This window comes from Lethenteron reissneri, chromosome 56 (assembly GCF_015708825.2).
Source record: "Lethenteron reissneri isolate LAM-NWPU_2019-01 chromosome 56, ASM1570882v1, whole genome shotgun sequence".
NCBI lineage: Eukaryota > Metazoa > Chordata > Hyperoartia > Petromyzontiformes > Petromyzontidae > Lethenteron > Lethenteron reissneri.
The window spans coordinates 8,703,431-8,730,874 of NC_083834.1; the positions used below are offsets into that span (position 1 = coordinate 8,703,431).

General features: G+C 50.4%; 1 protein-coding gene across 1 annotated transcript in view; it reads right to left on the minus strand.

Annotated features, from left to right (window-relative positions):
* Nucleotides 1-555: 555 nt before the first annotated feature.
* The window catches only part of TMEM47 (transmembrane protein 47), a 45,308-nt gene continuing 18,419 nt past the window's right edge, over nt 556-27,444 (minus strand). Inside the window, exons 2-3 of the mRNA XM_061574900.1 lie at nt 18,877-19,017; nt 556-9,508 (exon numbers count right to left, since the gene is read on the minus strand). Of these exons, the coding sequence (XP_061430884.1) occupies nt 9,321-9,508; nt 18,877-19,017 (329 nt within the window). The 3' untranslated portion in view covers nt 556-9,320. The remainder of the gene's footprint in view (nt 9,509-18,876; nt 19,018-27,444) is intronic.

Consider the following 27,444-nt stretch of genomic DNA (forward strand, 5'->3'; position numbering starts at 1 on the left):
TTCGTCCCGTGGCGTGCGCAAGAAGAAGAAGTCGTCGTTCGAGATTTGAAGTTTTCGTGACTGCAAGGATCCATACTCTTTGGTTCTTTCGGTAAAGTCACGTAGGTGAAAATTAAATTAAATACAAATAAATAAAATAATTCACGCCGTTTCTATTGCAACACAAGCAATCATCATCAGGTGTGACAACCACAGCAATAATGTTTTTATACTGAAGTGGGAGAGATGCCGGAGTTAAGGGGTTAAACGTCGTGATTTAATTAAATTTGTATTTAATTTTTTCACCTACGTGACTTTACCGAAAGAACCAAAGAAGAAGTCGTCCAACCAGCGTACAAATGGCGCTGTAGGACGCAGCTGTTGAGGAAGCATTCGTGTGAAGAATCAAACGAATCGCCACCACGACCGCCAACCTCTATCGGTGTCGTCACAGTTTTTCGCATTACGCAGCGAACGAAATTCTGCCGGCAACACAAAATATTCATCCCGTGACGCAGTCCGTTTTGTTCCCATTTGTTCCCGTGTCGCTCAACAAAACAACAGCAACCAGGCGACGGCTGTGAAAGGGGTTTTATTTTCTCAACACGCACGTTCACAACTGTTAGGAAGCAGACAAAGAGGACGGCGACTCACTCGGGGAAGAAAGGTGGAAAGAAAAGAGACGAAATACAATGCACGACGCCTCTGGCAAGCCGTTAGCAGCTGCGACAGACAAGATCCAGTCAAGAGTTGCGCTTGTGTCGTTCACTCTCCGCCTGCGTCGTTCACTCTCCGCTTGAGTCATTCACTCCGATGCGTTTTTTTTTCCGTCAACCGGGGGGGGGGCGTCCCGACGTTCCGCGCGTTAGCCGAGCAGCAGCTCCGATCGGGAGCTGGAGGCACCGAGAACAGGCTCCCAGCACGCGGACCGAAACGTCGGACAACATCGTGTCCGTGGGAACAACGACAGCGCGGCGGACATCACGACAGAGAGCCGTGGCAAGAGGGACGAGCGCGAACACACGCAGGAAACAGCTCCGCGGATTGACTCATTCCCTCCGTTAACAGTTCAGCCACGAGTCCACGCGACCCGTCTTCCCACCGACAACGAGACAACTGCCGATCCCTCCGCGCGTTCCATCTGTTCCGCCTCTCACGCCGACCGCCGGTCATCGGCCTGGCTCCCAGGAGTGTGCGCCCGCCGTGACAATCTGGCGGCTGCCTCGCCACGTCTGCTTGGACGCTGTCACTGCGGAGGAGGCGGCGTGGTGACGTTGTAGATTTTCCCCTTGGTTCTGCGTGGTTTGTTTGTTCATTTTGCTCCGTTAGATGAAAAAAAAATCCCAATGTCGATCGGTCAAATTTGGACAAAAAATATCCGCCAATTACTCAAATCGTGTAAAAATAAACATTCCGATTCTGTTTTGGATGGCGAGTGACCACGAAGTCACCTGCCGCTTGTCAAGGCGTCTCGGGACGCGTGGCCATGTGACCCTCCCTGCCTGGCGTCACGGGCGTCGATTCGAGAGGTCGCTCTGAACGTTCAAACTTCGAGTCTTGGGGGAGCCCTGCCCTGGGAGGAGGTCGTTTCGTGCGAATTCGCCTCCCCGTGTCGGGGCCCAGTCGAGAAAGGGATACCCCCCCTCCCCCAGACCGACACGAGGACGGTGGCGTCGGCTGTGTCCGTGGGCCGTGTGGCTCTTTCTCTGCGCCATCTCGCACCCTCCCAAACTTACACACGGACAGGCAGTCGCCTCCCCGTTTCTCCAAGCAATTTAAGATCCACCGACGTCGTTCGAGTGAGCAGGCAATCGTGAGCCGTCGTCATCTCTAAATTTTTCTCCGTATTGCGAGAGAGAGGAAAACTAAAATTTACACCGCAAACTATTGCGCCCCCCCCCCCATCACCAACTTACTGGCAAGACCCGTCCTGAAGAAGAGGAGTCATGAGGCTCAGCGAAGCTTTGCGGATGCGCAAGAGTTACGCAAAAAAAACGCTTTCAAACAATCATCCCATGAACTCTTTGGCGAGACCTCGTGGTGCAGGATCAGTGGCGACACAAAGCGAATTTCACCCCCCGCCCCCCCCTCCTACCGGGAGGTGCAAGTGTTGCGTACAGATGGTGAACACACAGCATGCATTTCCGAGTGTGAAAACCAAGCAAAGTAAAGTCCCCACCACCAGCCCAGATGAAGCATTATTATTATTATTAATAAGCCCCCCATATGTATATAGTTAACACTGCAAATATATTATCCGGATAATATCGACAGCAGATACAAACTGCGGAAAATAAAGTAGCGTCTTGTGCAAAACGTAAATTCAATATATAATTCTCAACATTTAGCTCATTCAAAATTATTATGCCGCCTACACGTCACCAAAAGTGCTAAGTTGGATACTTTTGGCATTAACATCGTGGTTATTTATGTAAAGACCGTTTAGCTACGGAAATCACTTTATATATATATAAACTTTCAAAAGCCAAGACCTGAAATGGCCAAAGTTTTTTTTCGGTTATGCGGTAGGGCGATTAGAGAAGGCTTTAACACTGGCAGACACGTGGCCAGGGTGACATACTGACATTTACAACGTCGCCTATCCGACCACATGGCCACCCGAGTTACAGGTGGACGTGTGTTAAACTCGGTCATGTGAACATCGTTGCAAGATTAGTTATACAGATACGGCACTGGGTGGGTGGCGGTTAATTGGTCTGGGCGGATGGATATCCATTTCAACTCTTTTTTAAACGAAACTATGTTTTACTATACCAGGTAAAGCGCCCTGAGCTATATAGGGGTTTTTTTAAGCTTCAACATTTTTTTCACTTACGTTCTGTGTGTTTCAGGGTGGGTCCCCCCCGTTTACCGCCGAATTTCGGAACGCGTCAGCGGTTCAGCGTCGATTTTAGAGGCGCAGTAGTGGCGCCGTTGTTTTTATAGACGTTGTTACTCACCGCAGTGAACTGTCACGACACGTCCGCCGCATTCTATGATAGCCGGCGCCAAACTGCGCTCCACACCCTTCCGCGTGGCCTTGTGGGGAGCGCCTCGGTACCGATAAAGTGATTTTATTTTAGCTTTTCTTCGCGATAATTATTTTCTTAATATTTCAGCGTTCCCACTCCTTCCCAACCTGGCACCCTATCGTAGTATCGCCGCGTCAGGGAGACCCTACTAAAAATAAGACGCGTGCGGCACGGGTCTCGCATAATCCACTGGGTGTCCAGGAATAAAACGCGGCCGAGTTACTGGCCTCGCAGTGACCGCCAGCAACACTTGAGATGGGTGCAACAAAAAAAGAAGTAAAAAAAAATGAACACGCAGCCGTGGGAAGGAATCTATCTTGCGGAAGGGTGCGCGACAGTTTTTTTTAAAATACTTTGCTCCCGTGTCACCCAGACACATCTCAAGTGACGCATCTGTCCAGGGTATTTCACACCGCGTTCTAAGAAAGCCGATTCTGCAACGGGTGTAACATTCGCGCGGTGAACTCGCAATTCAGAGGGCCGCCGGTTGGAGTCGGATCTCCAGGCGTGGCGGTTGAAGCAAAGGGCCCCATCTTAAATCCCCACTCGCCATCTCTGTCCACCCAGCGGCATAAATGAGGTGCTACAGTGGAGAGATGTTAGCTACCTCGCCTGGTATACAGGAGATCGTGGGTTCGATCCCGACATTGACGCCTGCTGTATATGTGATTTGCGTGTCTCTCTCTCTCTCTCTCCCCGTGGTCGCGTGGATTTTTCTCCGGGTCCTCCGGTGTTTCCCTCCACATTTAGAATCAACGTCACGCGTTTAGAGCATTTGGCTGATATAAATGTCCACGTGATGATGATAAGCCACTTCGTTGAGCTAGCATTTGTGGCTTCAGAAAAATAGCTAATATAGCTCCGTGGGCCTTACCTGGTAAAATAATAATCGATAATAGTTCCCACCTCTTCCAAGACTGTCCGCCCAGCGTGGAAGAGTAGGCCAAATACCCTCTATTTGAGGGCCTCATGTCAGCCAGCCATGGTGTTGCGCAAGCAATTGCAGGGCTGCACCATGTACTTCTCGTACATTCATTCTATGGTCAGCCGATTCCTCTCCACAGCCCATTTGGGTCCATTGCCAAAGTCCCAATGGACGAGGGAGAGAGAGGTCAGGATTCACGTGAAACCGTCTTGCTCACTCCGCGCGCACATCTGCTCGACAATAAACCGCAAGCGTTTCACGCCAACCGATGGAACCTTCGTCCGATCGGTTCGAATGCCCTAAACTGCAAAGAAAAAAAAATTAACGGGTGTCTGTTCCGCTCGACGTCCACGTTGTGTGTGGTGCTCTACCACACAACGAAGCGGGGTGGGTGATCATTCCCGGCGACAAAACGTCACATCGCGTACTCATCACCGTCGTCCACAATCCTGTCGCGGCAAATTTCGTGCCGACATTGGGGGGGGGGGGGGGGCGGGAAGGAGAGGGGAACGAACAACCCCCCTCCCCCCCCATAGAATGTGTAGAAAGCCACCCACGCTCCTCTCCGATCTAGCCACGTTTTCTATCAATGCAATTCCGAGCACGCAGAAATCTCCACTAAACCCTCTGCAGCGTTTCATCTCTCGAAATTCCATATAAAACCACAGGCTTTCCCAACCAATATCGTCCGTAATTACAGGTGTTTTGGAGGGGTTACATCACGTAACCCAAAAAAAAACTCCATTATTGACGAAATTCCTTCGTTGATACAGCTCAACGGATGCGCGTGCCGACGACGAATGGCAGTATTCACGCTTCGACACTGACCGCACGGCTGCAGCCCCCCCCAGCCCTCATCCTTCCCTCCCTCCCCTCCCTCCCTCCGCGGGCAGACGACGCCGTCTGCCACGCCAATGGGCAAAAGGTAATTTTTTTTTTAGCAGCTGGGGGGCACCAAAACGGGCTGGCGAGGTTTGGCGAACGCCTACGTTAAGGGCCACAAGGCGTCTCCTTGTTAACTAAAGATCAAGTTAATAGTTCACGACGGTAAGGGGATGGCCGTAACATTTTTCACGCCACTAAAAGCGGTGTACATTTTCACGGTGTGACGATGCTTAAATCGAAATGTCAGTTTTCCGTAGCTTTGCCGATGTGTTCAGCATTTTTTTAATTGTGCTTTTTAACGATTTGCTGTGCTTTCATGGCATTTTACTCGGCCCAAACCGTTGCAAACTATACACAACCCTGCGAGGCCAACACAACGCACTTGGCCGTCGGTCACAGAAGAGTTAATTAAACGCGCCACAATCCAATGGTCACGTCGCAACACCGTGCCGGCAATAACGTGCCGGCAATAACTCGATGAACGTGGTTTTGTGCCGCATGTAAAATGATGTGCGATGAGCATTCATTAAAAAAAACTTACAATTTTTGTGCTCGTTGTCTCCAGAGTGTCTTGTCAGAAATATCAAAAGTTTCGAATGAAATCACACGACAGCCCAAACCAAACCAGGGGGCGGGGGGCATGACGATAAAGTGGCAAGATGTTAACTACCTCACCTGATTATACAGGAGGTCCGTGGGTTCGAGCCCGACCCTGATGCCTGTATATTTGTAGTTTGCCGGTCTCTCTCTCTCCCCGTGGCCGTGTGGATTTTTCTCCGGGACCTCCGGTTTTTCCCCCTCCACGTTTAGAATCAACCTCACGCGTTTAGAGTATTTTGCTGCTATAAATGTCCACACGATAGGCCGCTTCGTTGAGCTATAATTTGTGATTGCCAGATCGCTCTCCCCCCCCCCCCCCCCCCCAAGTGTGTGGGCTGTACGGCCTGGCACACGCTGGCTTCACAAAAGACGGGACACCCCGGGACCCCCCGGGACCCCCACCGATGTTGTTATTGTTGTTTTGGAGAGTCGCTCCACAAGTCCCGGCTTTGGAGAAAAAAACAACAACACACTTTTAAAAAGGATATCCCGCGTACGGTAGGTTTTTTTTTCTTTTGTCCCCCTAGATCTTTCAGAATTTGGCACAAAACCCCCGTACCAATGGTTATTTTAAACACGCAGGTTTTTGGGTTAGATCGCGTAAATATAAATGCGTCGTTAAACCCGCCGCCACAAGCCAGTGAGTAAGTTTGTATGTCACGTAAACAACGCGTCACGACCACCGGTGTGTTGGAATTAACCCACAACCCACGACAACATTTGCAACTCGAGCACTGCAAATGTTGTAGGTTTACTCTCCAACACAATGGGTGCGCGCTGCACTAGTAACGAAAATTGACGCGATCTAACCCAAAAAAAAACTCCATTATGAACAATTGCAATTGTTATCCGTTTAAAGGAATTTCCGACCGGCATGACCATACCCCACCCACCACCACCACCTTCCTTTCTCCCCCCCAAGGTACTTTTCCTCCACGTAATTGTAACGGGTCACAAAAAACACTTCTCGCTTTCGGGACTGCGCGCGAAAGCCGTGGTCATTAATAAGATCAAAATTAGGCGGGCAAATAAAAACACATGCACGCACACTCTCTCCGTTAACTCGTTAATTAAAAAAGGCGTGCACTTATTGTCGGCGACGTTTGAAATACCTGCTCCGTACGTTTTCCATAACCACCACAGCACCACCACCATCTAAAACCAGTGCCATCTTAACCTCCACCCCCCCCCCCCCCCAATTTGTACAGAAACACATTCCTCCGAAGGCAGAAACGTTGGAAAAAATAACAAAAAAAATACCTCTAATAAATTACACCTAACTATTGATTTAAACGGAACCCGACGCAACGTTCAAATTACTCTTGGGAGTCAAAAAATGTTTTGTTAAACATGCCTGTCTTGTAAAACCTGCCAGTAACCAAACGTAACCGCAGAATGTTTCGAGCCATCTTTGAAGTCACGAAAAGACGCCACGACACATCCGATTTCACAAACAGTCCCCCAAGGTTTCAATTACTCCCAGTATCATCAGCAAGGTCGTTGGTGCGAAAACACCCACGATGATTTTGTTAACAAACGAAAGGGACCACAAAATTATTTCGAGCTCCGAGCAGCGTGGCTCAACATTCCCGGCGTCTCGTTACAAACTCTCAAATACGTCGTCAAAAGGTGCTTTATTATTAATATCATTACACGCAAAAAGTAACCGTTCCTCCAAGCGAAATCTCCACATCAATTAGGGTGCAAAGATACGTGCCGACTTTTAAGAGACGGGGGGGGGGGGGCCCGTCGGTGTCTCGCTCACTCACATCTCTTGCAAGATCTCCACCCGCAAAAAACACGGAGAGAGAAACTTGGACGCTGCGCTAAGCGTGCGCACGCACCTCGGTTGACCTTCTTTCGCCCCCCCCCAACACAACTCCCCGTACGTAGCCAATCGGAGATGCGGATTGGGGGGGGGGAACAAAACGCAAAAACGTAGCGTCGGCCGTGGGCTGAGATGGGCACCCCGCGAACACCACCCCCCTCCTTCCCCTCCACCCCCCCACCACGTTCCCGTCAATTACAACCGACGGGCACGCACGCGCTATACCCCTAACGTGCCCCAACGGAGCCTCGGGCACACGCACGCACGCACACGCACGCACACGCGCACGCACACAAACGCACGCACACAAACGCACGCGCGTACACATACGCATCGTAGCACAGGCGCTCGCGTTCCATACCGCGAGGCACCGCTCTCTGCCTGCACGTCACCATCCACACACCACACACACCAAGACAAAGATCCCCCGTATAGCCTCGACAGACTGTAGGGGCAAGTGCCGTTAGCGAGCAACCTATGAAGGCCGGCACGGCACACGAGGGGGTGGGCGGCCAACACCATGCCCGGTCGCCTTTGTCTTCCTAGTGGCGATGTTTACACGTCGCACCAGGTACTGATTTGAGGCCGAGTCGACCTAGGGGAGGCCCGGAAACAGGTTCTTATAATCATCACTGGGCGTTGGCCGCGAGTGGGAAATGAACCCGCGTCGCCAGGTTTGTAGCGTAGAGCGCTATTCACTACACTACCGCTCCCCACACACACACCACACACACCACGCACACCAATACTTCTAAAACTCGCTTCAAGTCGAGGCTTATTGGACACCGTCCTTTCTCCCCCCGCCCGTCGGCCGACCGTCTCCCGTGTCTCTTACCCCCAAGGTGGGATTTAATACGCGCGAACGGGTTTCGGGATCCCCACTCAATTACCCGTGGACAAAATCGTAGAATTCGGCGTCGTTGGCCACGTGAAGGAAATTGAAACCGCTGAATGAACGCCACCACGGGCGCTAGGGGACAAGCGAGATATATGCTCCGGGCTCACGGAACCAACGTGCATCTTTATTCAGCCGTAGAAACGCTACGTTCACATCTGGTATCATCCCGGCCGCCGCTATCTCCGCCTCTGCTTAATAAAACTAACCCCCCCACCTCCTTCCCTGTAGTGTTACCATCATCGTGCTCATATTTGCGCCAAGTGTCACCTGATCGCCCCGCAGACCACTGTGTACATTGTCAATTGAACTGCAAATGCGTTTGTAAAATGAGCGAGCCCGAGCGTGTGCATGCACGTCAGCACGTGCTCATCGCCACTGGCCCAGTAGTGGGGGAGAGGAACGGTATACGAGGGTGATGGGGGGGGGGGTGGTCAGTACCACACCCGGCCACCTTTATCTCCCCAGTGGCGATGTTCACTACGCACCAGGTAACTAATTTGAGGCCGAGTCAACCTAGGGGAGGGCCGGAAACAGGCTCAGATAATCGTCACAGGGTGTTGGCCGTGAGCGGGAATCGAACTCGGGTCGCCGGGTTCGCCGTGCAGCGTGCTGACCGTTGAACTACACGCACGCACGGACGAACCCAGGGCCGCGCGTGAAGTGTGCACCGCAGGTTAAAAACCAGAGCTAAAAGGCCCGGCGCATGTCTCCTTTGATGAGGAAGTCAACCGCCATGCCCCCCCTCCCCCCCAAGCATGTCGAGGTGGCCACCCTCGGCCTGCAGGCCTCTCGCTCGGCACGGGCAGCGGCACGCGACCTTCAGTTTCGGGGGTTAACGCGTTCGCACAACGGGACCAAGGACATTGACGGTGGGGGGGGGGGGGCAAGTCCCTTCAGGGCAATGCGACTTTCATAACTAACAAAAAAAACACTTCAATTCACATCGGATCACGTTTAACGAAAGTTATCCCCCCCCTCCCCCACACACAGACACGCACAAGGAGAGGGCTCAAACGCGCTAACACTTTGAACCCCTCGCGACAAAAGGCCCCCCCCCCCCTCCCTTCCTCTCTCTCTGACCTCGCTCTGTTTTGGAGGCTCGCCGACGACTAGTGGACGAGGTCAACAGTTCCCACACGTCGTCGCCGCCACTGCCCCCCTCCCCCCCACGGCTCAGTATGGGTAATCGTGGTCTTCCGTCTTGGGGTTGATGCAGTAGAGCACACCGGCCCCGATCATAAAGATGACGGCACCCCAGGCGACGCCGTAGCCCCAGTTGAACTCGTAGTAGGTGCTGCTCTGAGCGGGCGCCTCCAGGAACTTGATGGGGTAGAGCACCAGGGCACACACCTGCAGGACGGCTGCACGCGTGCGGACAGAAACAGGCACGCGTGTCAAGCAAGGCCGCGCGTCTTCTCAAACACATGCAACTTATTGAACCGGAGAGGGTTGGTTTGAATGAATGAATGGTTGCATCGTCGTGCACCGATCATCATAAACGTACACCGCAGGCCATGTAAATGTCTTGGCTGGTGAAGGAGATGTTAACTCCCTCGCCTGGTATACAGGAGGTCGTGGGTTCGTTCCCAACCCTGAAGTCTGCTGCTGTATATTTGGAATTTGCATGTTTCTCCACGTGATCACGTGGATTTTTCTCCGAGGTCCTCCCGTTTTTTGTTTCACCTCCACATTTACAATCGACGTCACGCGTTGAAAGAGGATTTGGCTACCGTACATTTCCACACGATAGGCCATCTTCGTTGAGCTGTCATTTGTAGCCAGGTCACTTCTGAAATAGGAGCGCTGGACAGCTCAGAGGGCCTTACCTGGTAAAAAATAACAATAAAAAATTGTGTGACCAGAACCAGTTTTGACACTGCCCGCCACTGCGATTGCGGCCAAGAATCTAACTCGGGTCGCCAGTTTCACAGCGTGATGCGCTAACCACTGCGCCACCACTCCACTCCCACATTATCTCTCTCTCTCTCTCTGGCTTCTGTACGTGCCGTGAAGGAGGGCCATTGCCCGAAATGTATCGTACACTTTATATTTTGAAGGCGACAATGTGACTTGAATGAGCTTCAACACGTAGGCTTTCGCGGTCAACATTATCCATAATTCTAGATTTGAAGCTTTCGTGACTGCAAAGATTCATATTTAGGTTTTTTCGGTAAAGTCACGTAGGTAAAAAATGTAAATTAATAAAAGTAAAATAAAAATAAAATAAAAATAAAATAAAAATAAAATAAAAATAAAATTATCCATAATAGGTTGTTGGGTGAGATCGCGCAAATATAAATGTGTCGTTAATTCCACCACCACCTGACACAGCCAATTAGTAATGTTTGTCACGTAAACAGAACGTGCCAATTCGTTAGGAGTACAGCACACCGCTGTGTTGGAGAGCAAATCCACAACGTTTACAATTCGAGTATGACGTTTTGCCGGCTGTTACAACCAACCTCATCAGAATTCTGGCTGTCACCTGACGATGTCGAACGACGTTGTTTTTACGTTTAATACAGATCACCCCTTGCACCCCCCTGAATAATTGACAGTTTACGGAATTCCCTCTACGGGATAACGAGTCAACAGAATCCTCAAAATAGTTATTTACATATTACCATTGGCAGTATTTTGGAATGAATTAATAAATGAATAGCAGCACCCTCCTTAAGGAATTTTTGTTGTTGTTTGCTAATGAGATTGTGCGCACAATTTTAGCCATTTGGAAAAATAATTATTTACACAATTTGGCCAAACCGTTCGCATGTCGCCGTGAATTTAACAGGCAGGAAGGCATCTCGGCTGAAGATCGCTACCCGGCTGTTAAAGCATTTGCTAATTGCGTGGATACGGCACAACGCGTAAAACATAAACTCGGTTTGTTTATGAAGCCAAAACGTCTCGGATCAAAGTCTACACCGTGAACAAGAGGACACCATTGCCTCTCTTCCCACAGCCTATTCCGCACCACCTCTCTTCCCAACCGACGTTAAAGAAGATCCCGTGTGACATTATTCAAAAAACACTCGGCCATGCGTGCCAGCATCACGGCCCAAATGTGAAAAAATATTTCTGTACTATTGTTTATATTACGTTTACCAGGCAAGGCCCACTGAGCTGTCAAAGCTCTTTTACAGAAGTGACCTGGCAATCACAAATGATAGCTCAACGAAGTGGCTTATCATCATGTGGAAATTGATAGCAGCCATATACTCTGAAGGCACGCCGATTCTAAATGTGGAGGGGAAAACCTGAGGAACCTGGAGAAAAATACACGTGACCACGGGGAGAGAGACACACAAACTCCAAATATACTGGCATCAACAGGGTTGGGATCGAATCCACGGCCTCCAGCATACCGGGCAATGGAGATAACATCTCACCACCACAGCACTACTCGCTGTTTACTCAAATCGCTTGAGAACACATCACAACACAATCCCCAGCTTCCCCCTTAGCTACTAAGAGACTAATTCTCACACGTTGTTGCCACACAGGGACAGCTGCCATCAGTGGGTCCCCTAGGATAATGTTTTAGAATAAAACTGCCGCTGTGTATCGGAACGACCGAGATGGGAGATGCAAAGCGCGTTTGTATGCGTGTAGAACTTCTTTCGAACAGTACTTAGCCAAACGTGCTAATTGGAGGTGCCGGGGGAAAAACGCAAAAAGCAGTTCTCAAGAAATGAATTTTCAATCTAAATTTAAAAGTGCATGGCTCCAGTGGCCTCCTAGTTAATAATGGAAGGAAGAGCGTTCCAGACGGCCGCAGAAGCGCATCTGAAAGCATCGCACGATGCGTTGACCACCATCTCTTTGTTCGATGGCCGAGCCAAAATCCGCTGCTGCTGCCGCGAGGATGACCGTAGTTCGTGTGACGATTCACGCTCTTTAAGGAGATGCTCCAATAAATGCAAATTTCCCTTACCCTCGTCCACCGAGGGACGTAGCAGAACAAGACGGTGGTTTGTTGCGAGCACAAAGCTTGGCGAGATCATAAATCTGCATTTCCGGAGACCAATCCGTCGAATCCCCCCCCACCCTCCCCGGAGTCACTTTAGCAGGCACGCAGGCACACACGGAGGGCAGGAATATAACAAAGGTCCCCTCTCTCTTCAGCCGTGAAGTATGAGCATGGTGCTTTTTGCACTGTAAGCAAACCTTGGTCTCCCCCCCCCTCCCCCCTATGAAGGACTGGACAACGGCCTGCACGGCATGCTGATGAAGACGATGGCGGTGGCGATGGCGATAAAAAAGGAGAGTAGAAAAATTATCTCTCGTGATCCGAATTTTATTTTAGGGTTGGGCGACCACTCGGAGAGGGTGAATAGATGTGAATATTTGGCATAAAACTACCGTGTGGCCTAACCAACGAACAATTGCTGTTGGTGATGATGGGGGGATGATCCGGCGATGGTGATGATGGAGGTTGATCCGGTGATGGTGATGTTGGGGGGTGATCCGGCGATGGTGATGATGGGGGGTGATCCGGTGATGGTGATGATGGGGGTGATCTGGTGATGGTGATGATGGGGGGTGATCTGGTGATGGTGATGATGGGGGGTGATCTGGTGATGGTGATGATGGGGGTGATCTGGTGATGGTGATGATGGGGGGTGATCCGGTGATGATGGAGGTTGATCTGGTGATGGTGATGGTGGGGGGTGATCCAGCGATGGTGGCAACACTGGTAGTGGTGGTGGTCAAGAAGCTATACCGATGACGAGGAGGATGACGGTGGTGGAGAATTAATATTTTGAGAAGATTTCGATTTAAAGCTTTCGTGACTGCAGGGATTCATCTTCTTGGTTCTTTCGGTAAAGTCACGTAGAAGGGAAGTAATAAAATAATAAAAAATTAAACATAATATTTTTATTATTTTATTACTTCCCTTCTACGTGACTTTACCGAAAGAACCAAGAAGATTTTGAGAAGAGGTCATCAAAATGTTCCCGATTATCCACGCTTAACCATGCAGCTATAAGGAACAAAAATGTGAGGATTGACAGGCACAAACACACACGCGTTCACGTCCAACCAGGTCACCTGTTCAAAACAATCATCAACTAGATGAGCAGTTTCAATCTCTTATTAATTGCGAGGGCAATCAATGCATCCATCAAATGGACTACGGGGGCATTGATCCCCACTGAAGCTAATCACGAGTGGGGGGGGGGGGGGCATCCGTTTCTCCGACCGAATACGTAAGCGACGGCGGGGGAGCGGGAGCTTCCCGCACGCAAGCCGAACAACAACCCAGCCACGCCGTGTCCGTTTAAACATTTCTGTAGCTTACATTATTTTTTTGCATCGCGCCACAATCGGTCAAAAAGTAACCCGCTCGAGCCAATCATGAGCTGCAGGCAGGGAATGAATTATTCGACGGCGATTTGCGCCCGTGTGATGTCCCCCCCCCCCCGACGCAATCGCTCACGTGCCACGGTTTGTTTCTCTCGGCGATACATATATTTGCTTCGCTGCGACGCTTTCTATCACTCGCTTTGGCTTTTGATATTTTTTTGCCACCCCCCCCCCCCCCACCGTCACCCAACTCTTTGCGAACAAGACTCGGTCTCCCGACTTCTCGGCTGGTTTGAAAGACAACAGAAGAAGAAACACACACAACCAACGCGTAAGCGCCTTGTCCATCGGGGGGAGGGTGGCGGAGGGGGGTGGTGAAGACTGGACTTGCTGCAAGCCCGCCGACCATGGAATCCCGTTGACGGGGGGGACGGGAGCGATACAAGTTCGAAAACTAACGCGGCTGGCGCGTATTTTTCACACGCTGCTGTGACTGCGAGGACATTCCTTGAGTGGCGGGCGGGCGGTGAAAATGGGGAAGATGCAATGTGGAGAAAGGTATGGGGGGGGGGGGGGGTGCGAGCTGGCGGAGGCGGGTAAGAAGGGGACAGCTGCGAATCCGAGGCAGCGCGACGCACACATGCACACAAAGATAAAGATCCCCCATATAGCCTTTACAGAATGTAGGGGCAAGTGCTGTTAGCGAGCACGGTACACGAGGGGGTGGGTGGCCAGCACCACGCCCGACCGCCTTTGTCTCCCTAGTGGCAATGTTTACACACCGCACCGGGTACTCATTTGAGGCCGAGTCGACCTAGGGGAGGCCCGGGACCGGTTCAGATAATCGTCACTGGTGTTGACCATGAGCGGGAATCGAACCCGTGCAGCTGGGTTCATAGCGCAGCGTGCTAACCGCTACACTATCGCTCCCTACACGCACACACACGCGCACACACACACGTACGCATCGCGTGCACATTCATTCGGTCACTCCGAGGGCCATGCGGGAGGGAAGGACATTTTTTCTTGTTAACCCTTTCCCGTTCCCGAGACGACCGCTCCGCCTCGCCGAGCCTCAAAGACACTTGCTGAAGAGGGTCCTGCATTGGCGATGTTTGACAAGTTTCATTATCGATAATAAATTACAGGGAACCCGGCCATATGCTAAGGTGGGAGGGATGGTCATGAGAGAGTTCAAATCCCGCTTTGGGGAGGACTCAGCCCATCATCCCTCTGGGGTGCATAAACTAGGTACCAAATCGTGGGAAAGCCAACAGTGTTCCTGCTACGGAGAGGTTTCCCCGGCCATGGGAATGTGTAATTTCCACCGCTGGCTCTGGGGGGCTGTAAACATGAGATGAACGTTGATGCCTCAATGGTCTTTTGTGCAGGACGTCACTTGCACGCATACCCGTCACAAGCCAAACGGTTCACCCCCCTGCATTCTCGTACAGGGAGGTTGACTTTTCAGGTCCATACGGAAAACAGTCGTTTCAATACGGGCAAAATAATTGATCTTGTCTATTTTTGTCTATTTGTTTGTGTTTCTCCCTTGTGATGGGACTTTGTAGGATGAATGTTGAGGTTTATAAGGGGCACAGTGTGATCAATACAGTCTCAATTGGTCTGTAATAAGGTAGGGCACTGATAAGGGGTTGACAGGTAGGTGAATCTGACTTGTTCGGTTGTAAAGTATCGTTTTTGTGCCGAGTAACAATCTAATAACATCACATTTCATAACATTAAGCATCTTGCCAAGAACTCACTTCAGACGGAGTTTACCCGATATGCCCACAGAGAGAGAATTAAGTGATCTGCATAGCCAGGAATCAACACTTTGTGTTAAAGATTATATAGCACAGCGCAAGAACAAGCAGTGATGTCATTGTATCTACAAAGACAAAGATCCGACCGTACAGCCTTAAACAGACTATTCGGGCAAGTGCTGTTAGCGAGCACCTATGAAGGCCGGAACGGCACACGAGGTGTTGGGTGGCCAGCACCACGCCCGACCGCCTTTGTCTCCCCAGTGGCGATGTTTTTTTATTTTTTTTACGCATCGCACCAGGTATTTAACTTAAGGCCAAGTCGGCCTTGGGGAGGCGCCCAAGACTGGTTGAGATAAACGTCACCGGTGTTGGCCACGAGCAGGAATTGAACTCGAGTTGCGTAGCGCTAACCACTACGCTACCACTCCCCACACACGTGCACACGCGTGCGCACACACGCACCAGTGCAGCCGCGAATCTATATTTTTGCCCTTGGACATGACACTTATGGGAGCCATTTACCGTGGCAGCTCTGTGCAGCAGACTTGGAAGCAGAACGGGGGGAAAAAAAGACCCCAAAGACAAAGATCATCCGTGTAGCCTGAACAGACTGCTGGGGCAAGTGCTGTTAGCGAGTAGCACCTATGAAGGCCAGCACGGCGCACGAGGGGTTGGGTGGTCAGCACCACGCCCGGCCGCCTTTGTCTCCCCAGTGGCGATATTTAGGTACCGCACCAGGTACTCATTTGAGACCGAGTCGACCTAGGGGAAGCCCAGAACCGGTTGAGATAATCATCACTGGGTGTTGGCCGTCAGCGGGAATCGAACTCGGGCCACCGGGTTCGTAGCGCAGCGCTCTAGCTGCTACATCACCGCTCCCCACATAAAAAAAACCCACCAGGCACGCACGCACACACACACATAGATGGAGCGGACCCATAGGGTCAGTGTGGGTGGAATGATCTCGGGTGTACTTATAAAGGCAGAAGCTTGATGGTCCGCTGGCATTGCTGGGTAACAAACAACGTCTCTCTCTCTCCTCGCCACTCGTGCGCCGAGGGGTGGGAGGCCTCCGCCTAACCCCTGCAATCGGAATGCAATCATGTCTTTGGGCAAACTCGCAAACGTGGCCTCTTGAACTGCCCCGGCAGACGTGGCTTGCTGGGTTTTTTTCCCCCTCTTTTCTTTTTTACGGCCGTTTAATTTCCCAGGCGTGCTTGCTGAAAGCCCCAAAAATTGTTTTTGTCGGCCCATTTATTCATTCGCTCAATGTCCACTATTTACACAGCGTAGGCGTGTGGGCACGGTCTCGTCGTCGCACACAACGGTGTCGGCCGTACAACACGGGAGGCAATCGCATTACCACCGGAGTGATATTTCGGGTCCGAGTATTACACATCGCTGGCCGAATCAATGCTCTGTTTAGATAACCTTCTGCTGTCAAAATGCGCTCGAGTGCCATGCACCGCTGAACTCATGTGCCACGTGTATGTGCAGTAGATCATCGATCATCCAGCGGATTCGGGGGTAGTCACGAATGGTCATTGTTTAAAATCGCTTATCGATGCACATCCCTGTATGACATTCATTTTTTTGGGTGTTGTTATGTTTCTTTGTTGTGTTTTCAATTGGTTTACTGGTTGAAATTGGGATAAATAAACACAAACTAAATATCCTATTTTAAAAAGTTGCTGTATTTACCGTAACGTGCTTACCACTCCAATCTCGAAGACTCTGCGTGGGGTGATTCATACACGTGCAGCATTTTCATTGTTTAAGTTGTATGTGGTGTATAATGTACTGTACATAATAGTTAACACTGAAATCAAGCATAGACAATTTTTTCGTCACACACACGGTGACGATTGCTGGGCTGGTTACAGCCTTTGGCGCAGCTTTGGAACAATGGTGGAACTTCTTGCGTATGGTACGTAGCCAACCGTGCATCCTTTTTCCAGTATGGAAGCTTCAGGAACGTCCGAGATTTGGGCAAAAGCTAAGAAATGCTCCCTACAGATTAGGACTGACACTCAATTCGGCATCCCGGGCTTTGGAGGTGCCACCGGGAGAGAGATGATAACAAAAAAAATGCGGTTGCAGAGAAACGACAATTCCAATAAAGGATAAGGCCCTCTTTCTTTTTGCTTAAACCACTCGAGTAAAAATAACCGGCTATCTCAGCGCCACGGCACAAACCTGCCGCTCGCCTCTCTATTGTCTCCCGGCGCACGTCCGCTCTTTGAAATCCCGTCTTTCCAAAACGTGGCGCTCAACGATCGTTAAACGCGGTGGGAGACACCGGCATGGAATTGCCCACGGGTGCGAGGATTCAGTCGCCGGTTGAGCAGCGACTGATCCGCAATTCCCTTCGCGGGCCTCCAAATTGAGTGCCCTCCAAATATTTTTTTGTCCACCCCCCCCCCTTCCTCCTACAATTGTATTGCTGCAAGATCCCGGCGTGAAGACGTCAAGCGGCGTGGGACTTTATCGCCTGCTCGCCCGATGGGATACGGGTTTTTTTTTTTTCCGACGAAACCAAACGTAGAAAATTTAGCGGTATGCATTGGTGAGAACTGCAACGCGCCGTGACATCCGTGAAATTTCATCGCACGGCTTGGGTGCGTTCTCCCACCCGCTCACGTGTCGTTGTCGATGATTTTTATTATAGATAAAACATTTTTTAGCACGGGTCAAAGGACTCGCGCGATCTTCCCTGGTATTAGAACGGCGCGGGCAGCTACCCCTGGTACCAGTGGTGGGGGTCGCTCACGCTAACAGCGATAAAGCAAAACGACTTGCATATTAACGCCGAAAATGCCAACACAGAATCATACATTTCCCGTCCGTGATATTAATATCTCACCGTGGGTGACTTTTATTTCACTTGGCACATGTCCGGGATCGGTGGACACAAAGCTAAATGCATCGATGCTTCCAACTTCAGTTGTAAAGCATAAAAAAAAAGCTGCCTCCAATTAAAAAGTTACTTTTAATTCAGAGGCCTGCAAGTACGGTATTGTGAATCGTAGATTATTTTGGGTTTGAGCTTGTTGGCATAGGTGTTGATGTTTTTGTTAGTATAACCCCCGTAATATTGCAACATTTTGCCTGCTTTCCAACATCTCCAACATGCCAACTTGATTTGACTGGCTCCGTCACATCGCGAAAACGTATTTCTCACCCTGTCATTAGAGACAATATCGTGGCAACCATACTCGATACAAACAAGACTTCCTTTTGAAAACTGGGATGGAGAATTAAAAAAGAAAACACGCACGCACGCAGAGAACGCACCTTCCCATACGGTCTAGTGTGGGTAGGATTCCTGGTTTTCACCCAGGCGGTGACCTGGGTTTAAATCCCGTTATGGGAACTCATTTTTGTTCCCGCCACCTCCGATTAGCATGGTTGGCTACATAACAGTGCTCAAGAATGTCAACATACATACATATATTACAATACGCACTACGATAACACTACACGACTAAACCGAATTGAAAATGTATTTCTTTCTAACTGCTTGTCGTTGTGTTTACTTTGTTGTCCTTCTCCCGGCACCACCGAGAATCACGGTTGGCTACGCAACGGTGCAAAAGCTCAACGTACAAACAACACACGTCCATACGTAAACAGAACCGCGGAGCGGAACGCACCAGCAAAGAAGAGCAGGGCGGCAATCAGCTTGTAGAGTCGTTGGGACGAGTTCCTGCAGAGCGAGACGCATCCCAAGATGGTGCAGATCAGGGCGAGCACGCTGGCGGTCAGCACCAGCGCGAGAGTGGCTACCAGCCAGTCTGTGGATCGCGCAGACACAGGCGAAGGCATCAGAATCAAGAATATTTGTTTATACTCCAGGAGGAATCCGATGAGCTATGAAGCCGCCCCCCCCCCACCCCCCTTTGAACAGATGTCCAGTAGGGACCACGGGGTCAGAACGCTACAACAACAACAAACAGTACAAAAACACAATAGTATTCTTGGGTTTTTTCGGTAAAGTCACGTAGGTAAAAATTTAAAATTTAAATAAAATAAAAATCACGACGTTTCGGAGGCAACACAAGCCTCCGTCTTCAGGTGGAACCGTCACAGCACGCTCGCTGTATCAAGTAATTTTAATTTTTTACCTACATGACTTTACCGAAAAAACCCAAAAATATGAATCCTTGCAGTCACGAAAGCTTCAAATCTAGAATTAACACAATAGTAGTGCCAAGTACAAGAAAGGTAACCAAATCACCCAAATCTAGATTTGAAGTTTTCGTGACTGCAGGGATCCATACTCTTTGGTTCTTACGGTAAAGTCACGTAGGTAGAAAATAAAATAAAAATCACCCAAAACACAAACAAATACAACACTAAACCAACCTCATCCTACCAGACAAAGCCCACCGAGGTATTAACTTATTCTTCAGAAGCGACCTGGTGGCCCACACATTATAGCTCAAATGGAAAAACCTTTTTTATGTTACCAGGTGGTAAGTGCCACTGGGGCGTGTAAGCTCTTGTTCAGAAGCAACGTGGTCATCACAAATGATGGCTCAACGGAAGTGGCTTATCGTCACGAGGAAATTCACAGCGGCCAAATTTTCTCGAAGCGCATGTCTTTCAATGGTGCAGGGGAAAATAAAATCAAAGCCAGGTGAAAAATCCACACACGACCATGGGGAGAGAAAACGTGTAAACTCGATTGTACCCACGACCTCCTATATACCAGGCGAGTGAGTTAACATCTCACCACCGTGGGGCGCAATCCACTGCTACTCAACTGCCATCTGATCACATCCAACTACAACACCTGCTATGTCCCGGGCACACGCCACCCAAACGCTCAAAACTGGGATTATACACAGAAGCAAATCATTGACCCGCTTCCGCAAAAAAACTTGGCAGGACCCTCCTGACAACGAGTCACGGTGACCCAACGAGGCCGTTCTTGGGCAAACGAGCGTGACGATAGAATAAGCAAATACAGTGCCCAACGGAGCCGGAACAATGTTACTAGTCAGGGAACCTGCCGGAGGGAGGGGGGCGCGTGCACTCAAGGTGAATTCTAGAATGTTTATTTTTAGCTGGAGGAATCCGATGAGCTATGAAGCTCTTTGTCACACGCATTCAGTATGGGCACGTGGTGAGCAAGAGATGACGACGACCTGGGGGGTGGCTAAAAAGCAAGGCTGCTATTGGTCTCTGAAGCCTCCCACGTCCAACGCTCCCAAAGATGAATTCTCACTTCAACCCATTTAAGGCGAAATCTCAAAGCTGCTTTAGCAGCGGCGCGCGCGCACGCTGGACTGACGAATTCCTTCCGCCACTTGCCAAAGATGATTATCTGGCCCCAGGAAAAGCTGTAAACGCACTGCGGGCCTAATGGCCTTCGGGCATTTAAATTTTCAACTGGAATTTAATTGTTTTCCATGGAGCTGTTGAGGAAGGGGTGGAGGAGAGGGGTGGTTTTCTGGGATTTTTCCCCCTTAATCAGCCCGTAAACAAAACGTGAAACATGGCAAGAATGTTTATTTTTGCTAATTACCCATTCAAATGCGTCCGATGATGATGATGATGAATTACAAACAAGGGAAAACTAATGTATATGTAAAATAGCAGGTATCAAAAACGTTCATGTGCTGTGTCAACCTCATTTCATATCCTGTGTGTGTGGACCTGGATTGTCTTGTGACTAAAATACTCACGGGGAACTTTTTTTGCCAGTATCAAAGTATGAAAAACAAGAACAGGTTTTACGCTTTCTGGCAATAAAAATAGCAAGCGTTAAGATGTTCAAACACCAAACAGATAACTTTTTGCAGAGAGGGTAAAACCTATTCTTATGTTTTACAATAAAATACTTGAGAAAAACATTCCTAATTGGTAGGAGTTTTTATATATATTACAGATTTAAAAAAACTACGCTTTGTTTTTCAGACATAATCTCCAGGCACGTTGTTGTTGACTACCAATTCAAACAAAAAGTGCCGGTCTCACACCTATGCCGTAATTTCTTCCCGAATTGAAACGTCGGAAAGGATGCATTTGCCGCCAATCGTTCGGGGAAACATCGGGGCGGTCGTGACTTGGAATCGCAATGTTCCGTTTTATTTGCGGAGGCTGCAGAGTAGGATCCAAGTAGGAGTTTTGACCGAGAACTCGAGGAGGCCAGGGATGGGGTCTCATTTCCGGCACTCCATGAGTCTGCTAAGCAGGGATAGATGATTTTGCTGCTGCTGATGTGCGTACGAAACCCAATTGAGAAATCGGCGCGGATAATTTTCGAACTTGGCAATTTTGGACCGTGACGTCATTGGGGCCTACTCTTGCGAGTGGATCTCAGGGGGAGGATTTGCGTTTCACTCCGTGCATTAGTGTGTGCTTTGCGCAAGGCATCTTGCTTCACGTTGCGTATCAGCGCGCTTTGTAATCCACAACGTGCCGCCGACTGACGTTTGTTTCCCTCCTGCGCACGTTCAAAATTTCTCCCACACGGTACCCGCGCTGCAGCCTGCTCCCCCCCCCCCACCCACACACCCTGCGCCCCTTGCCGAAATCCTTCCCCAAAAACGTAGCGCGCGAGACATATAACACCGCTGCTGCAATGCTCATTACCACTGCAAGTCACTTCCCCACCGAAAACACACGGGGGGCGTGCCGGGGGGAAATCACGACAACACAAGGTGAGCTGAAGCCAATTAAATTTGTCTCAACAGTTAAATGCTGGGCAAATTTGGGAGGTGTCTTTCGCTCGACATCGATCTATTTAATTGCGCAAGGCATGAGCACTTGCAAAGGCTTCTCCGTTCAACAATAACGGACGCGTGGCCACTCCATCCATCCACTGCCTACGCTGCACCTCGGCTACCCAGACCACCCCCACTCACCCCCACGCCAGTCTCCCCGAGAGCAGTTCCCTATCCCCACTCATGAATTTAAAATGCCGCGCATATTAAACATCGGTTCACGACTCAAGTTTATTTTGTTTAACCAGGTGAGAACTCCAGAGACCAGTCTCATTTGTATGTACGGATGTAGGGTGAACTTATTTCGCACCGCGCGCAGCCAACCGTGCTCAAATCGGAGGTGCGAGCGGGAGGTACAACAAAGGAAGCACAGAAAGCAGTTCTAAAAGACATAGGATTGCTTATGCCAACGAAATGCAGAGGGCCTCTTCAACTCTCCGCATCCCGATGGTGTTTCTGACCGGATATCCAAAACTCGATCTACCCCCTTGTCAATGTTGCTCATCCCAAACGGGAGGAGAATATCGACAAAATAAATTAAAATCCGGAAGGGCACGCGCGAAGATGTTTCATCACGGAAAAAAGAAACACGCAAATCGGAGACCGCATTGAAGGTAAAGGATAAGCGGTCCTTTCGCGACCAACATTATCCATGACAGATTGTTTTTGGGTCAGATCGCGTGAATATAAATGCGTCGGTTAAACCCGCCTGCACCACCCCGACACAGCAAATCGTTTGTCACGTAAATGTTGCGGGTTAACTCTCCAACACACCGGTGTTCTGTACTAGCAAAGAATTGCCACGTTTTGTTCACGTGACAAACCTAATTAATTTGGCTGCGTAGGGTGGCGGCGGCGGGTTCAACGGCACATCGATATTCACGCGATCTCACCCAAAAACAATCTGTTATGGATTGGCAAGGACTCATCGCCAGACAGGAGGATGTTGATGATGATGATGATGGACGATAGCTGCGAGGGAATCAGCCTAAGAAGGGAGCGGAGCGATGACATCAGCTCACGCGCAGGAGTGAGTTGATGGGCAGCAGCAGCGGCGGCACCGGATGGGCGAAGGATGGCTGATGATCATGACGACAGCGAAGACTGTTTATCCCCCATCCCCCGGCTCCGTCCGTAAACGGTATCCTATCCAGCGGCAGAAACGGAGAGAAGGCCGGCAAACATTCCCACCACCACCGTTAAAATAAACACTCGACTCTTCTTAAATCTGCGGAAATACACTCATGTGAAACTGCGCTTGGCTTTGCATACCAACTGCCAACTCGGTCTTGGGGAAGATTAGCGGAACCTGTCGGCGGGCCGGCGCCGGCATGTTGCGTCAGCGAACGCCGAGCAAGACTCACCGCACGGGGGTGGAGTTGAGTGGCCGGGGGGGGGGGGACAATAAAAACTCACCGCCATCGCTGAACTTAGGAGATATTAACTACCTCGCCCGGTATACAGGAGGTCGTGGGTTCGATCCCGAGCCTGACAGTGCCTGTATATTTGGAAGTCTTCGTGTTCTCTCTCTCTCCCCGTGGTCGCGTGGATTTTTCCCTCCACATTTAGAATCAAGGTCATGCGTTTGGAGTATATGGCTGCTATACATTGCCACGTCATTAAAGTCCACTTTGTTGAAGCTACCATTGGCGATGGCCAGGTCGCTTCTTAAAAAGGGCTATGCAGCTCAGCGGGCACTTACCTGGTATAAAATGAAATTTAAATTGTTTAGCTTTAGCTTAGACAGCTAAAAGCAATGGAGAGCGACACCACTGTGGGTGGCAGCACCGTGCGTGCATCGATTCCCCGGACGAAAGATTCCTGGCCGGCTTTCTCGCTATTGTGAGCGAAAGCAACCCCGGCCGCTGTACACTCCAGAATAGGAAGCGAGGGTAGGAAGAGAACGGAGCGGGAGAGAAAAAAAACTCCAACTTCAACGCATTCACCCTACCCACCCACCCAACAAAACAGAGACACGTAACCATGTATGGAATTAGACGCGGACGGTGCCAAATTGCTCGCGTTCCGCTAACAATCAATAAACAGGGCCTCGCTCGCTAATGACAAACCGCTCTTCTCTCGCACGCTTGCGGAACGACGATTGACCACCGGAACGCGCACGCGTGCCCGCCCGTGCCCGCCCGTGCCTGCCCGCCCGCGTGCCCGCCCGTGCCCAGTTCCCAAAAAAAGTGGCACAGGAAAGCTGCTTGATCATCCCCGCGACGACGAGAATGTTGACGAGCGGGCGGGCGGGGAGGGGGGCGGTGGCGCTCCGGGACACTTTCTCCGCGAGTGGGAAAATTAACGAGAGCCCAGCGTGCGACTGCGACCGTGCGGTGCGACATCTCGGCACCGTTCAAACAAAATCGTCGTCAATGGACCGGCCCAAAAATCGGATCATTCGACGGCGATCCCAAACAAGTCCGCGCGGCGTGCTCTCGAAGCAGTCGAAATGGATGGCGAATCTCGACGTCAAATTGGCAAATCTGTTGCAACCTCCCCCCCCCCCCCAAAAAAAAAATGCCGTACGAAAGCAGGAGGGGGAGTGGGGGCTTCCTAATATACGGGGACCCGGTGGAAAGTAGGCACTGACAATACCAGAGTCAAGCAGATTGCAAGTGGTGCTTTTACAGACTTTAAAACACGAAACTAACCCCTGCCGCCCCCCCCCCCCCGCCTGCCCAACTCATGAATCAAACTAAAAAAAAGACACGTTTGTCCGTCCCTAGCTGTATGCACGAACATCTTGGCACCGTCCAAGACGTCCAATGAAAGACAAATTAATGGTATTTGGCACCAATGGACTTAAAGAAAAAGAAATTAATAATGAAACGCGCGGCCAAATTTCTCTACGTTCTATGTATTTCTAACAGTGCATGCAAAACCCCGGGGCAGAACAGAGGGGAATAGAGGAATGCCCGTTACTCAGGATGTAAGAAGCTACAGGCGCTCATGTTATATTTTACACTAGGTTACCAGTTCTAAATGGTTTCTGGCCCGTACATACGTACATACGTACGTACATACGTACACACGTACGTACATACGTACACACGTACGTACATACGTACACACGTACGTACATACGTACACACACGTATACACGCAAGTACATACGTACACACACGTACATACGTACACGCACGTAAATACGTGCGTGCAAACGGCACAAACGAGCTTCCACAAAAGCTCCGAGCCAAGTCACGTAGCACACTCGCAGACACCCCCCCCCCCCAGCGCCCGCCCCCCCTCTCCGCAGTTGGCACAGTATCGGAAGGGTGTATTTCAAATATTAAACTTTCTGACTCTGTAAAACGCTGCGACAACCCCACGCATTAATCGTGAGAATTGCCACGTGCACATCGCGGACTCGATGTTCGAGGCAGCCGGTGACACTTCTGGGAGCCTGCTGTGACGACCGCCTTTTGCACGAGCGCATCGACGCTCAAAAGTTTCAGTCTCCCGACCGCCATCCTCGCGAGACGATCGCGGCCCGTGGGTGGGTGGGTGGCAATGTTTATTGCAAAAACGACGCGAAGAGCACAGAGGCGAGTTTCTTCACAGCAGCCGTGCGCAAAATGAGAAAGGCCTCCCCCACCCCCCCGTACAGCCTTGCTGCCAGAGAGCACACCAACGAAGGCCGGCACACGATGCACGGCAGCCTTCGTCTCCCCCGTGGCGATGTTTTTACACACCGCACCAGGTACTCATTTGAGGTCCAGTCGACCTAAGTGAGGGCCCAGGACCGGCTCAGATAATCGTCACCGGTGTTGGCCGTGAGCGGGAAATCGTTAATGCGGGCCCGCTGGTTTCGTGGTGCAATGTGCTAACCACGACACCTCCGCTCCTGAACAATTGTTCACATGTACACACACACAAAGACAAAGATCCCCTGTATAGCCTTAACAGACTGTTGGGGCAAGTGCTTTTAGCGAGCACCTATGAAGGCCGACACGGCACATGAAGGGGGTGCGTTACCAGCACCACGCCCTTGTATCCACCAGTGGCGATGATTTTACACACCGCACCAGGTACTCATTTGAGGTCGAGTCGACCTAGGGGAGGCCCAGGACTGATTCAGATAATCGTCACTGGTGTTGGCCATGAACGGGAATGAAACTCGGGTCGCTGGGGTTCATAGCGCAGTGTGCTAACCGCTACAAAACAAAGATCCCCCATATAGCCTTAACAGACTGTAGGGGCAAGTGCTGTTAGCGAGCACCTATTAAGGCCGCAACGGTACACGAGGGGGTGGGTGGCCAGCACCACGCCCGACCACCGCCTTCGTCTCCCTAGTGGTGATGTTTACACACCGCACCAGGTACTCATTTGAGGCTGAGTCGACCTAGGGGAGGCCCAGGACCGGTTCAGATAATCGTCACTGGTGTTGGCCGTGAGCGGGAATGAAACTCGGGTCGCCGGGGTTCATAGCGCAGCGTGCTAACCTCTACACTGCCGCTCCCCACACACGCACACAAAAAACAAAGACACATGCATACACAATAACTTGTCTCGAAAATTACATGATCAGCTGAGCCAAGCGCTTTAATGTCGAGGCGAAATTGCGGAACACTGGCACAGCATGCGGATTTGCTGGTGTGCATGCCGCTGGTCGGGCAAATTTTCCGCGCGAAAAACATTTCCCGATTTAAATATTCTCAAAGTGGACAATGCAGACTCGACCCAATGCAATTGAGCAGTTATCAAAACGGTAACAGGTTACCCAATAAAAATGGGGCCTTTCTTGCCAGTATCAAAAATAACATTGTTATATTTTTATAACATATTGTTATATTTTATATATAACCAATTGTTATATTTCATCAACAAAGGTCCCACATTGTAGCTGCTCACCACGAGCTATAAATGCCCTGGTCAGTGGCATTGTCTTTGTGCTGTTCGTTTTTTGAGAAAGGAATGGTCTCTCTGGGTGTGGACAAATAAGTTTCAAAGAGAATGCATCATATTTTACCAGAGCATGTCTTTTGTTTGCATGTTCACCACAAGCACGTGTCGTTAACGCAGACAGGATTCCTTGAAAAAGGATTCTGTTTGGTGTTTTAACATCTTCACACAACTGTTTTATTGCCAGAAAGGGTAAAACCCATTGTTACAGGAAGCGATATATTCGCCACCGTTTCATACGCGGTGATTCGCGCCCCCCCCCCCCCCACATCCAAAACAACCATCCAGGTTCAACCCTGCCTCGGCTTACGAGATCTGACGCTATTGGGTGCATTCCGGGAGGGTGCTATAGGCTGCTGCGGTGGTGGTGGAGAACGGCGCTGCAAAAAAGCCAACGTTGGACTGAATGTCTATGCCCCCCCCCCCCCGCATCTATTTGCCTGGTAATGGAGGAGGTCGTGGGTTGGATTCCGACCATGACCTCTGCTGTATATTTGGTGTTTGCGTCTCTCTCTCTCCCCGTGGTGGCGTGGATTTTTCTCCGGGCCCTCCCGTTTTCCCCTCTCCACATTTAGAATCGGCGAG